The sequence below is a fragment of the Eumetopias jubatus genome, unplaced genomic scaffold (assembly GCF_037043125.1).
Source record: "Eumetopias jubatus isolate StellerSeaLion01/CBP00866 unplaced genomic scaffold, mEumJub1_p1.0 scaffold_4, whole genome shotgun sequence".
Classification (NCBI taxonomy): Eukaryota; Metazoa; Chordata; class Mammalia; order Carnivora; family Otariidae; genus Eumetopias; species Eumetopias jubatus.
This window is the reverse complement of record NW_028274810.1, coordinates 6,844,889-6,859,324: the sequence shown is the minus strand read 5'-3', so window position 1 is coordinate 6,859,324 and position 14,436 is coordinate 6,844,889. Positions and strand designations below refer to the sequence as shown.

General features: G+C 44.2%; 1 protein-coding gene across 1 annotated transcript in view; it reads right to left on the bottom strand.

Annotated features, from left to right (window-relative positions):
* Positions 1 to 521: 521 nt before the first annotated feature.
* Positions 522 to 14,436, bottom strand: part of TBX15 (T-box transcription factor 15) — a 99,478-nt gene continuing 85,563 nt past the window's right edge. The window contains exons 7-8 of the mRNA XM_028102178.2: positions 12,776 to 12,873; positions 522 to 1,306 (exon numbers count right to left, since the gene is read on the bottom strand). Coding sequence (XP_027957979.1) covers positions 522 to 1,306; positions 12,776 to 12,873 — 883 coding nt within the window. The remainder of the gene's footprint in view (positions 1,307 to 12,775; positions 12,874 to 14,436) is intronic.

Below are 14,436 nucleotides of genomic sequence, written 5' to 3'. Positions count from 1 at the left end.
AAGCCCCCACCTGGGCCCCCCTCCACAGAGTTCACCCACTTCCAAGTCAGTGTGCATGTATGTCGGTGTGTGTAAGAGTTTGTGTGTGAATACATATGTGTGTATGCATGCACGTATGTATGTATGTAGGTAGGTATGCTTGTATAAGTAGGTCTGTATTCGTGTGGGGGGTAACTTTTCATGGCTGCTACATGCTAGCATCTCCCTTAACATTATTATAAAATGATTGTTCAGTTTCTTCAAAGGCCACTCTGGAGTAGACAATGCTTTATAAAACTAAGGTTTGGGAAGGCAGGAGAATGGCCACTGAGTCGGAGATGATTCTAAGGCAAGTATCCTTCAGTGGCTTAAATGTCTTTTGCTGTTCTTGGGTATGTGCTTTCCTCCTCCAGAAAAAAAAAAAAAAATACACAGTTCCCATTTTTCAAAGGCTTGGGCTCCCAAAAAGGAGGATCTGCCCATGGAGACTCTGGGGCCCTGTGGGTGTAGGGCAGTAGGCTCCGTGGTGTTTGGACCGGCCATTAAACCATGTGCACGGACATCTGGGAGGAGGAGCCTGGAACCGCCCCATACTGCCGACCATCACAGGTGTTAGTCGCCTGCTGGTTATTGGGCGAAGGGCTAATCATGTGCATGCTGTGCTCCATTCCCGTGGGCAGGTACTGCCTCTCTCCAAAGGCCCCATTGGAAGGAGAAGAACAGAGTAAAGTGCTTTGAGAGGCGCTCAGTTTTTCTGGGCTTGCAGCTAGCCGAGGAGAAGTGGGGAAATTGTATCCATAGAGATTGTAAGGGTTGTGGAGAGAGAAGGCGTTGTAGGAGCTCTGCTGCATGTGGCTGCCCCCAAACATATGTGGTGATGAGGAGCTGGAGGCCGCATTGCCTGCCTGCATGACATACTGGAACTGGGAAGTGGGGAAGGACCCCAGCTGGCCACCGTAGGCTTCCATCTTGCTGTTGCTAGGCAACGAGGGAGGAGTCGGTATTCCTGAGATCAGGGATGGAGTCCTCTGAGGCATGAAGGTTTCTGAGGGCTGAGTGGCTGAAGCAGTGCCACTCTGGAGCCTGTTGTAGCCACTGTCACTCAGCCCTGGGTAGCTCTGCAAGGCCGCCATGTTGCTTCGGGCACAGGGTGGATAATCAGAGAGGTTTAGATTGCACAGCTGGCTCTCTCGACAGCCCACATTGAAAGTGTTGGGAGCCAGATGAAATGTTGGAGGAGAACAGGATGGAGATAAAAGGTGAGAAGAAGCTGAAGGGGATGGTGTCCCAGTGCTGGAGGTGGTTGGGGAAGTGCCTGTGCTGCCCCCTGAAAAATAAAAGGTGAATACCATTGAGCCAGAGACCTTTTAAGAGAAGTCTGTGCAGGCCAGATGCAAGCCAGGCAGGAGGTGCCCTCAAATGTCCAAGATGGGCTGAGTTTTACAGAACCATCGCTTTCTCTTAAATCAGCAGACTCATGTTAAGTGATTCTACCTGTGCACACATACAGAGGCACAGGCGTGCGCACACACACACACACACACACACACCCCAAAAGAGAAGACAAAGAGGTGATACAAAAGAACGCTAAACTCTTGTTTCTGTATGGGTCTTCGAAGTCTTGTTTAAAAAGAAAAACTAAGCCCTCCAGTATTCACTTTGCCATTTCTCACCATCAAATTCACTTTCCAGTAAGACCTCTGATAATCACATTTAAAATCCACCAGCTCAACTTCCCCACATTGTCCGTGGAAATGCATTAGCTACATGCTGTCACCTGGGACTATGGCTGACCTTGCCATATTTAATCCTCCAGCTAAAAACACATCATACCAAATCTCAGGCCCTCACCCACAGAGGAAATGGGGTACTGGGGCAAGGTGCCAAATCAAGGTTAAGGCCTGGGAAGGCTGAGCAGGGGGCTCAGGTAGTAGGAGGTCAGGTATGGGACTGAAGTTCTGTCATATGAAAGATATTATGAGCACAACCAGACGAGTTAGGTTAGCATAAAGCAAAGCTAACCTGTAACTAAATCATTATCATTCAGAGGCTCTACTAATCTCCCTCTAGAAAAGCCTGTCCTCTGTCTCAGAGATTAGAACAAAGACTGTAAATGTAGTCTGCAGATTTGGGATATTTGTGAGGGCAAGAGTCCAGACAGGTCACAAAGTCAGGAGATCTTGGTTCTCACAGCTCTGCCACACAAATCCCCCATGTGGTCCTGGGCACATCACTTATCTTTTCTGAGTTTGTTTCTTTATCCAGAAGATGAGAAATTCAATTGGATCAGTAGCTCTCAAGCTAGGAGAAGCTACAAGCTTTAAGTTCCAGGATCCCACCTCAGACCAACTAAATGAGAATCAAAGGATTCTAATGTGCAGCCAGGGTTGAAAACCAGTGATACCACCCAAACTCCTTATTTCAAAGCACCCAGGAGAGTGATTCTTAAACTTTAAGGTGCATGAGGATCACCTGGAGAGCTTGTTAAAACAGATTGCTGACTCTACCCCCAGAATTTCTGATTCTACACATCTGGGGCAGGGCCCGAGAGTTTGCATTTCTGAGACTGATACTGCTTCATGGTCTGGAGACCACACTTGGGGTGAGAGGACCTCCAGGTCCCTTTCATCTCCTCAAGTTCCTGAAACTGTATTTGACAGAGTTGCTCCTCTGACGTGCAGATATTAGAACTGGATCGGGGGCTGATGCACCAACAGATGAAGAGCCAGTTCAACTCAACCTACTTCACATGTGTTCTCAGATAGTTTCAGAAGGCAAAAATGACCCTTCCAAGCCTCTCCTTTCCCAGGGCTACGAAGCAGCTGGGCAGGAGCCACTTTTTGCCTCGCCCACTGGCAGTCAAAGGCAGTGGTGAGTGCTTGGGCTGCCAGGCCTTTCATTTGAATTCCAGAATGGGAGGCTGCTCTGTCTTCCATAGGGACTCTCCCATGATGGAATTCCTCCTTTGGGGCAAGGTTGGGAGCTTCCCAGAGTTGTTGATGAGAGCTCTAATTCCCCCAAGGAGCACGGTACCCTTAGGTCATCCACAACTCTTGTGAGGATTCTTAGAACCTGAGCTGCCATAAAAGGATAAAAGACATTTTAAGTGGAAAGGAGCAGGAATAAGGTTTTTATCAGTGAGAGAAATGTGAAGAAAACTGGCAGGCTTCCAGAGATATTGGGATACAGAGAAACCATCCACAGGGTGACAGGGAGGAGGGTCCAAATGTGCAAATTGAGAGGCAGATAACTCAAAGAGAAACCCAAAGTTCATTTTTAGCCTCAGCCTAGATCCACAAATATGGTAGTGGTATTGACTGTGGAAGTTCAAATTTAGCGTGTTAATAGTTTCTTTGGAGTTGAGTTTTTATAAAACCCAGCTAATATCATCTCTTCCTTGGTCAAAAGAATTTCCCCAATGAACTTCCAAAATAGAACAATAAACAGTTGCTGATTTTAGAGTCATTTCAGGAAATTCTCCTTCCCGTTTCTTCTTCATGCCTTAAATTCCTTTAAGAGAGGTAAAAAGATTTCTATACCACAAATTGAGATAAGGCCAATATCATATATACCACCAAGAGAAGTAAGCCAGCAGCTGACCGTGGTAGGAAGAGCACACAGGCTAATTCTAGGTCCACTGGCCTCCATCCAGCTCATGATCACAGGTAATGTGGGCTACCTCTTCATTCTCCTCCTCTGTGAAAGAGGGTCTCGAACGACAGGCTTCCGTTTCTGTCCTTCTCAGAATTCTATTGGCGTCTGAGGATTAAATTTATGCTGAAGTGTGAATGGCCAATAGCAAGGACTTTTCAAGGAGCCATTTTAATATAAAGAAGGAGTCTGAAAGGGCACGGCTGAGAAGGATGAGGAAGAATATCTCCGACTACTTGTTTCTGGACTCCTGAGTGGCCTAGACTACACAGCCTTCCAGGAAATTCAGAGATTCATGCTCTGCAACTGGCACTCTACACATTTCCCTCCTCTTGCACCCTCAACGCTATGAGCTTCAGGGAAATAAGTGCTATGGCACAAATGGAGAAACCTGACTCCAGCTGTAAAGAGATTTGTGTTTTATGGGAAATGTATCTGATCTCCTCTCTTTGAAAGTCCGCCCTTGCTCCTCCCCCCCGAGATCTGGTGTTTATGTGGCCCCCAAAGAGACACCCCCGTTCAGCACACTGCACTGTCCTGTTCTAGGGAGGCTCCATCAGCCCTGGCCCCGGCCTTGCAGCAGGAAGTGCATGATGGAGCAGATGACTTTTTACAACTCTAAATGGTTTTCTCAGATGGCCCAAGATGGAACGAATGGTACTGATTTAAGGCCACAATTGGTTTCACTACAAAAAAATAAGAAGGGAACTATTAACAAGTTACAGGGATTTCTGTTGAGCAGATGAGAGAGGTCCATGTTAAAAAGTGTGTAGTCAGCTTGCTTTGGCTTTTAAATGACACTCACTGGAAATGAGACTTGGTGGCCTGCTGCGTTTCAGGGGGTGGGAGCCCCCACATGAACTAGTGTTTGAAGAAATGCTCTTATGCACTTCAAGTACTTGATTCAAATAATAGCTATTTTTCAAGGTCCACATAGAAAGAGAAGGCTATGGTACTCATTTTGCAGAGAAGCAAACCAAGATACTGAAAAGTCTTACTCTCTTATGATCTCTCAGCTTGGCGGCTGTTAAACAAGAATGGGAGTACCAGCCAAGTGCTAAATAAGCCTAAGGAGGCAGGCTGCCCTCCCTGTGCTTTTCAACACTGGGCTGCCTTGAGGCCTTGCATCACAGAAGAGCTAGGGCAGAGTGGGAGGCCTGGCCACACTGCTACAGAGGGGTCCGAGCTGCCTCTCAAAGGAAAAGCCTACCTCCCTTTTTTGCATAACATTCTACCTCATCCCTTCTGTGTTGCCAAGTTCTGAGTGCTCTGAGGGTCTTGATTTAAACCTTAGATAGATGAGCACGGACTGTAGAGTTTTGGATTCCCCGGCTCTCTTACTGAGTATAGGATCTTGCAAGTGAGCCTCTCTATGTAAGTAGAATTTCAAGTGTCTACCTTTGTAGGGATATTTTGAGAAACAGATGAAATAACATATAATACAAAGCACATTTAACATTTGTCAATGTTAAATACATTGTAAATATTGTTTCCTCTCCTCTTCCCCTGTATAAGTGGAGAAGGACGGAAGGAAGGAGAAAGGAATCCTAGGACATTAGGGGTCTGATGGAGAAGCTCTCAGGTGTTGGCTTCTGTCCATGGAGCTGAGCATCTTGGCCTCCCCACACACTGGTGAGCATATGTCACAGCTAGATGCCTGGATGTAACAGGCTGGAGGAGCCTCCATGGCTGTGAATGATAGAGCGCTGGGCCCTTGACCACTTATGGGCCCATTAAGCCATCTTCCCAAAAGCTAAGCCAACTCTGTTTCCTCTCTGGACTATCTTTCCCTCTCCCCTCACCCTTGCCCAGAATGGAAATTCGATGCCCCATGTCTCTATGTCTTCTCAAACCAAGCAAGTGGAATTGAACACAAATAGGCAGGTTGGTGTCTTTCCCACTGTCCTCAGAGGTCTTAATCCACTTCTGAGAGGTGAGTTAAAATGTAATGCCCTAAGTAGCTGAAAACTCTCTGGTATTCCAGGACCAATTCCCTGTCCACCCCACCTCCCTGCATCCTGTTTTACCCATGGACCCAAGTGAGGAGGTACTCATTGAAATTCATATTCAACATTAGCCTGTTCCAATATTCAAGGCTCACGGCCAAACTAACCAAGAAGAATACATGTTTAGCAGGGTTTCCATATGAGGACAATAACCTAGAATATACTTGTATACCATGAAGACAAGTTAAATGTGACCATGAAAATCCTGAATACCAAACCTGCTGACTTCTGCATCTTTAAATTGATCACTTCCAGACTGTAATGTGAAGGCTTTCACATACAGTTTCCTTTTGGGTTTATTTTGTTGTGCTTTATTCCCCTCCCCCTCAAAATTGAAAAACAGTAAAAACAATACCCCATTTGGGCTAGCAAAGAATAAATTTCCATGTAATTACTTGGTTCCATCAGCCAGACTCTTCTCTCATATAACTTGGTGGCATGTGTCCCTGAAGAATATGGAATCACTGTGTCCCTGAGCAGCCTTCTTTGAGGCTTTCAAACAGATAAAAGGTAAAATGTCAGCACCCTATGGACTCAACCCAGCGAACAAACCCAGAGGCCATAACGTCAATGGTCATGATCACAGCCCTGTCCATCCCCACTAAGGAATTACCCTTAGTTGAAATGAGTACCCTTCTTAAAATGCAGATGTGTAACGTTACAATGCTAATGAGAATTGTGTGGTTTCAATCTTAGAAAGACTCCTAATGCATCCTTCTCCATAAAGTTTAAAGATATACATGGATCCTTTTAAAGTAGCTTTTAATATATTCACCCAATTCTCATTTTTCTCATTGGTCCTCTGGGTTCTGAGCCTCTGTGCTTCCTGGATGGCCCTGTTTCACACCTGCCACACTGCCCCAGCCCCGTATTTTCTCCTTTCATTAACTGGGTTGTTTTCTCTGCTACTTGCTTTACTGCCTGCCCTGCTGTCCTGTACACACCAGTTGTGATTGCCATTTAGGGCTGACCTGCCTCTCTTCTGGCCACAGTACCCAACTTCCCACTGAGAAGCCTCCGCCCCACTCTCAGCCCTTCGCCCCTACCACCAGGGAAGGCAGGTGACTAAGGGCTGAATGGTCCAAGCATCATATTCCCTGGCCCCCACCACAGTAATTGGTAACACAATTAGAGTCAGTGAGACTCAGGGAGATTTTGCTAAAAAAAACTTAAGAGGGGCACATGACCCTTCCCATCAGATTTAAACTTAAGAAGATGGAGGTCTAGGGCTGTTGACAGCTATGTTACCACCATGGGGGTTGGGGGTGGGGCCTGAGAATGAAGTCAAGTGGGAGCCTGGAGCAGGGTGGTAGCAAGGGAGACTAGAGGTGTGGATGGATTCCAGAACTTGGTTGGCTATGGTGGGTAGGGAGGGAAGGAAACACCCAGGATGGTGAGTGGATAGTGGTGTCCTTCCCCCAGGGAAGGGCACCAAGTCTGTGAGGTAAATCGTGGACTCAACTTTGGACACACTGAGCATAAGGGACTTTGGGACAACATAGAATATGTCACCAATAACTGTTTGTTTTAGTGGACTGAATTGAGATGCCTTCCAGTCCCTGTCATGAGCTGCTCACAGGCATCATTCCAGATCTCAGTGATAAATGAGATCTGCTTAAGTGGCTATCTCTGAATTGTAGTTCAGACATGCTGTCCCTTGAACTGTCCTCTTTATCTTTTACTGGTATGAATTTCTCAGCATCTAATCCCTTTCAAGGGCCAACCTTGTAATTATAATTTGTAATTATTACAAATCAATCCTATAAAAAGCCCAACACTGACAGAGATGCTCATCATCCTTTTAACTGCCTGACAGGCATTAAAAAGCCCCAGTGGTGTTGAAATCCCTCTAGTTTTGGCTGCTACCAGTTGAGGAGAAGGGAGGGTTTCTGTAAATGACAGGTCTCCTTACTTCCATAGATGGAGATTTCCTGCCAGCTCTGGTGTCACTGGTCCAGGATGGTTCCTTATAGTACAACCATCGTCAGAACCTATGGAGATGGATGGTGCTCACAGAAGCTCCCTCAGTTTGGGCCAAACAAGTAGCTCTACAGTATATATCATCAGAACAACAGAACTGCACTTGGCCATAACTGGCCTGGGCTCTTATTTCTTTTTTCTTCTCCATTTGCGTTGCCTCAGTCAACATCCCCCAAGCAGCACTTACGTGGTTAGTTCGTTTTGTCCCCGCCACTAACAGTGTTCAGGCAGAAGCCACTCTGGAAACATAATCCCTATCTCCAGACTCTCCAAACGTATAAACTCCCTTGCCAATTCTCAATGAAGAGGTCTGAAGGTAAGACCAGACACTTGACTTGATAAAAATAAAATACTGACCTATTTAGAGTTAATGCTCAAGTTGTTGACAAGAAAATATCAAGAGTAAGAGTAAACTTAAAGGGCGCCTGGGTGGCTCAGTTGGTTAGGCAACTGCCTTCGGCTCAGGTCATGATCCCAGGGTCCTGGGATCGAGTCCCATATCAGGCTCCCTGCTCAGCAGGGAGTCTGCTTCTCCCTCTGACCCTCTTCCCTCTCATGCTCTCTATCTCTCATTCTCTCTCTCTCAAATAAATAAATAAAATCTTAAAAAAAAAAAAGAGTAAACTTAAAAAAAAATGTTGTGGCGAATTAAAGCTCTAGTAAGTAGGAATGAAGAAAGCAAATGTGGTCTGGGTGGAAAGGCAAGTGCCCCGTCAAGATGGAGATCCACTTGGGAATCCTCAACTCACTTCTGCCACCGCTTAGCTGCAGACGTGTGAGCAGACTGCTCTGTGCCTTGGTTTCTTCTTGTGTGAAAGGCAGAGGAGGATGAATCCCCTGCAAATTCTCCATCGGAGAAAACAACCATACAGACCACCCATTCAATATAATTTCTAAAATAGAAAGATCTGAGGTTTGGCAAAACGGTGGCTAATTCAACTAAGGTGCTTTCCTTGAAATTTTATCAACAAATGGGTCTTCATGAAAGAGAAATAAAAATGACAGCAAGGGTGGAATGAAAAAAGCAGCATCCTAACCTCACTCAGACAGAAGAGTGGATCCAGCCTCCAGCAGCAGCAGCAGCAGGAGCACAAAACTGGCCCAGGGCTGCAGATGTGACATGCCAGATACTCATGTGTTTGAAGCAGTGAGGTTATATGGACCCTGGGTGAGTCAATCATTATGTGGAGCTTAATTGTGCCAATGCTCCCAGTACTCTCTTCACCAAAAGGGAATTACTACAAAACTCAGTCAGCCACTGAAGTTTCCACTAGAAGTTCAACACTCTCTACTTCTTCTAAGACACAAAACAGTTCAACAGAGATGGCTCTGTCTCTTTTCTTCATTTTATGAGTGATAGTGTCCATAGTTACTGGAACTCTCAGTTCTTAAGGGAAGAGGGAGTGGATGTTGTTTCTTTTACATCCTTTGTTAACGTCAAGAAACCAAGCCACGTATTGTTTAATAATGAGAATCTGGATCAAGTTCACTATATAGTGCAAAAATGTACTCCAATTAAACAATTTAATAGAATTTTGGCTTTTCCTCTAGCCCCAATCCCACTACCATATGTATCCAATAATTCCAAGTTCATCCCCCCACACACACTAAAATGGAGTCACTAAATAAGTGTGACATTTTGCTTCGAAAGTTCAGTTTCTCCAATCAACAAAACTAAAAGCCAGCCTATGGAATGGGAGAAGATACTTGGAAAATGACATATCTGATAAAGGGTTAGTATCCAAAATCCATAAAGAACTTACCAAACTCAACACCCAAAAAACAAATAATGCAGTTAAGAAATGGGCAGAAGTCATGAATAGACAGTTTTCTAAAGAAGACATCCAGATGGTCAACAGACACATGAAAAAATGCTCAACATCACTCATCATCAGGGAAATAACAAATCAAAACCATGATGAGATACCACCTCATACCTGTCAGAGTGGTTAAAATCAACAACACAAGAAACAACAAGTGTTGGTAAGGATGCAAAGAAAGCGGAACCCTCCTGCCTTGTTGGTGGGAATGCAAACTGGTGCAGCCACTCTGGGGAACAGTTTGGAGGTTCCCCAAAATGTTACAAATGGAACTATCCTAAGAACCAACAAATGCACTACTAGGCATTTACCCAAAGGATATGAAAATACAGATTTGAAGACGTACATGCACCCCAAAGTTTATAGCAGCATTATCAACAATAGCCAAACTATGGAGTGTCCAAATGTCCATCGATTGATGACTGGATAAAGAAGATACCATACACACACAGACACACACACACACACAAACACACACACACACACACACACACACACACAGAGGAATATTACTCAGCCATCAAAAAGAATGAAATCTTGCCATTTGCAATGATGTGGATGGAGCTAGAGAGTATTATAGTAAGTGAAATAAGTCATTCAGAAAAAAGACAAAGACCATATGATCTCACTCATATGTGGAATTTAAGAAAGAAAACAGATGAACATATGGAAAGCAGGAAAAGCAAAAATAAAAAAAAAAAAAAGAGAGAGGGAAACAAACCATAAGAGACTCTTACCAATAGAGAATAAACTGAGGGTTGATGGAGGGAGATGGGTGGGGTGAAGGGCTAGGTAGGTGATGGATATTAAGGAGGGCATTTGTTGTGATGAGCACAGGGTGTTTTGTATATAAGTGGTGAATCACTGAATTCTACTCCAGAAACCAATATTGCACGGTATGCTCACTAACTAAAATTTAAATTAAAAAAAATTAAAAATAGGGGTGCCTGGGTGGCTCAGTCAGTTAAGTATCTGCCTTCAGCTCAGGTCATGATCGCTGAAAGCCCCTCGTTGAGTTCCTCTCTCAACAGGAAGTCTGCTTCTCCCTCTCCCCCTCTCTCTGCCCCTCCCCTGCTCGTGCTCTCTTTCTCTCTAAATTAATTAATTAATTAATTAATTAATTAAATATTTTAAGAAATTAAAAACAAAAATAAAAAAAGAAATAATTTTTAAAATACAAGAAAAGAAATTAAAAAATTTTAAAAAGAAAGAAAGCTCAGTTTCTCTTAAACCACTGTTTTCTAAGAGTCAATACCTGCTCAACCACCCCACATGCTGGTGAAATGCAGACTGTCAACCCCAATCATCACTCCACATCCATATCCACACACATACCAGGTGGTTGTGCTCCAGGCCCGTGTGTCAGTGACCCTGCCTACCTCCTTTCATTAGGTACTTCCTGGCTGCCAGGCCCAGTGACAGTTCTCGAGAGCACAGCAGTGAACACAATGTCTCCACCAATGCCTGCTCTCAGGAACTGGCAATATCTCTGCCAAAACCTTCTCACACCAGCCTCCATGATACAAAATGCCTGATTAGCTCAAGCTTGGACAGTCAGCGAGTAAAGCAAGGGCAGAGAAGCAAGAAGCCACCTCAGAAATAAACAGGATCAAGTGTCTTTGCATGAAAATGACCCATTTTTCATTTATGAAGCATGTTTATATACATGACCACAAGAAAAGTTACCCTTCTTTGGCAGGTGAGGAAACAGACTCACTAGAAGCCAAGGTTATATAGAGAGTTAGTGGCCATCAAAGATGAAGGCCCAGATCTCCCAACTGTCATAACACCTCTGCCTCTTAAGGGCCATGAGGCCTCAGAGCAAAAGCAGCACCCTGAATATGTACTGAGCCTGCTTCTCTCACAGAATTATGAGGAGAAAGTTGGCTTCATGCAGAGGGCTTCCATTTCTCGGCCATTTATTGAGAAAACACAGAAGGAAATTCTGCATCACTTGTCTCACCAGATCCCTATGAAGATGTTGGTCTAATCATGCTTTAAATAGTTAATCATCAGAAAGGCAGTATCTCTTGTCCCTGAGGCATCTTCCTCTCAGGTATCCATATACAGGGACATGAGGGAATGGAGATGGTGGTGGTCATGATGGTGATGACAATGATCATCACCGCCACCATGATTGCTAGCATGTAGTGCATGCCTAATCAATTAATTAATTAATTAATTTAGAGACTGTCTCATTTAATCCTCACAAGAATTCTACTATATTCTTCCATTCTGCAGATGAGAAAACTAAGTGTCAGAAAGGATGGGAGACTTGGCCAAGGTCACAAAGCTAGGAAGGAGCAGTGATAAGAGCCTAACCCAAGTGGTCTGCCCCCAGCCCCTATCCTTTTAATCACCTTCTTCATCTTAAAACCTGAGAGACTTCAATAATTTAGATTACAAAACCTAATTTAGTGTGAAAACTACCAGAAGCTCCTCTGGGACGGGAATGTAATCTAATGTATTATCAAGTCCTAGAAGGGTTTCCCATATGGCAGAGCCACAATTTCAAAACTTAGGGTTCCATTAATGGCAGCCGTGTGACAGAACAGAGTAAACTCTGTCTGTAATTTTGACCAGTGTCACTTTGGGGTGGGAGGAGGTTGGAGAGGGAGACTCATAAAGTGTCTGACACTCTGGGAAGCTTCCCGAGGCGAAGAGGTCCTGCCCTGGGAAGAGCCACTGACTGAGGAAAAGAGTTGAGGTCAGCCCACGAGCCATTTGTGCTAAGGCCACAGGCTTCCCACCCTGAGCTGCCAGAGAAGGGAGAAACTGGAAGTAAAGCACAAAGCAGTGCAAGGAAAATGTTCACCCGGCCCATCAACTTGAGATAGGTGTTGTGCCTGTCCAGGTGTTCAGCCAAAAAGGAGGGAGCCCAAGTTGCAAAATTCAGATGGGCTTGCAGTGGTCCCCTCCTCACTCTCAGATCTAAGCAATTCATTCCCATTGTTCAAACAGTTTTTTTTCTCCTCTACAAAACCAGAATAAGAAAACTGATAAGGCTTCCATAAGGAATAAATGAAATTATCATGAAGTAGTTCTTCAAATACCAAGGGCTATGTGAATGCTTAGGCATAGAAATAATAATTTCACCCCCATCATAATCATGAACATAACCTTGCTTTTTGGAAGGGGGAGAGGATGCTGCATCTGGAGCTGGCTTGTTTGCACAAGTGGTTATGCTTTGGTTATTTACAGAGCTACCAAGTACTCTTCCTTCGAGAAGAATCGGTGTAACCCATGGCTTGGCTTGGGGCCAGATGTGCTGTATTCAGTTCCACTCCCACTCTCTCCCCGGCACTATCACTAAGAAGAGGCCACAGCCTAGGGTGTTACCTTGCTGCTTTTGCATGGTGGTGAAATCCTCAAAGGTGAGTGTGCGCACAGGGGGTCTCCAGAACGCATAAGTCTCCATGATGGCTTCCAGTCCGGTTCTGCAGAGAGAAAAGCCAAAAAAGGAAATTATAAATCATGCCAAGAAGTGCACTGACTTTTTAAAGATCCTGCAGTGGTTTGTCTGACAAGTGGTATATACATAGGATTGAGAGACATCACCCCCCTCACCACCCGGGAAATTAGTCTAGAAGAGCACAAGGAACAGATAACACTGAAACGCATAAGGAAGAAGAAATTAACCCAATTCAGATTATGTGCAAGCAAGTCATAACTATGATGGAATTTTACTCTGAGCTTTCTTCAAAGGAGGTCCGGTCTGCATGAAAAAACTATGAATTTTTAAAGGTCAAGGTCACTAATATCATGACCAGAGTTGAGCCGAGAGTGGCACTGACTGTTTCTCAAGCACAGGACAATATCATCATCATTACCGCAGTACATGGACACAGCCTGCCCCAGAGTCAACTCTACCAGTGGGGATGTGGAGTCCAGGGAACTGTCAATTCACTTAAATCAACAGAGACAAGTAGGGCAATAGAAACAAAAGGAGAAGTAAGCAAGCAAATACACTTGAGTTTCTGCCACAACAAAAAATGCCCACCTGAAGGCAAAGAAAGGGTTTGGTCCCAGAAATTATACCTCATGCAAAAAGGCCAATACATTTCTCTAAATACTAATCTGTATTTTATAATCTAATAACCAAGCTGGTGTTTGAGGGTCACATACATGAGACCGTTGGACCTCAGGAAACATCCAATATTTTACAAATACATTAAGGCTTCTGTTTCATTGATACTGGAGGTTCCATTAATTAAAATATGCACACACTGCCTACCTTACCCTTCAATAAATTCTCTCTATCATATATATGAGGTACTGATGGACATCAATTCAACGTAACTATCCAAGTTATGTCGGTCATATTCTTGCTGGTATTCCATATCCTCAAAACAGAGTATTGGTTGGGGCTTCATTTAAAGTTTGAACTTTTAACTTTGTTAAAGCTTCTGATTATTGACTTTTCTTTAAAACTAACTGCTTCACTTCTATCTAAGTGGAAGGAGCAGAAGTACAGGGACTACGGACAAGGAGGGTAGAGAAGAGTAGGTGGCATTGTCCTTTCATTGCAAAGTTACTAGAAGGTAACATGGCGTCCCTTCCTGCAAAAGACAAGCATTCCCTCTTGAGATGAAACTTATGGTGCCTGTCTTCCTCCCTAGGCAATACACTTCCAGAGTTCTCTTCAGTCCTGCAGACCAAGAATAAAGTGAGAAGCTATATTTTAAGCGAGAAGAAATATCCTTTCCTTACAAATGACTAGAAGACACCTTGAGGTTCTTCTCAGATGAGCTGCTGCTGTTTGTGTTGGAAAATTTCCTCTCTGAACAGGCTTTACTTGCACAGTTAACTTTCTAAAGTCTTCCCTGGAATCTTGGAGGCTTTAAATACACCAATGTTGGCAAATCAAACTCTGTATTTTTAGAAGAGATTGAGAAGAGAGGGTGTTGCATGGTGTTTATTAGCTGTTAATCTGTTAAAAGTAGGAATAGAAGACATGTCCACATAGTCACCTACATTAAGGCTGAATACAGTACATGGAA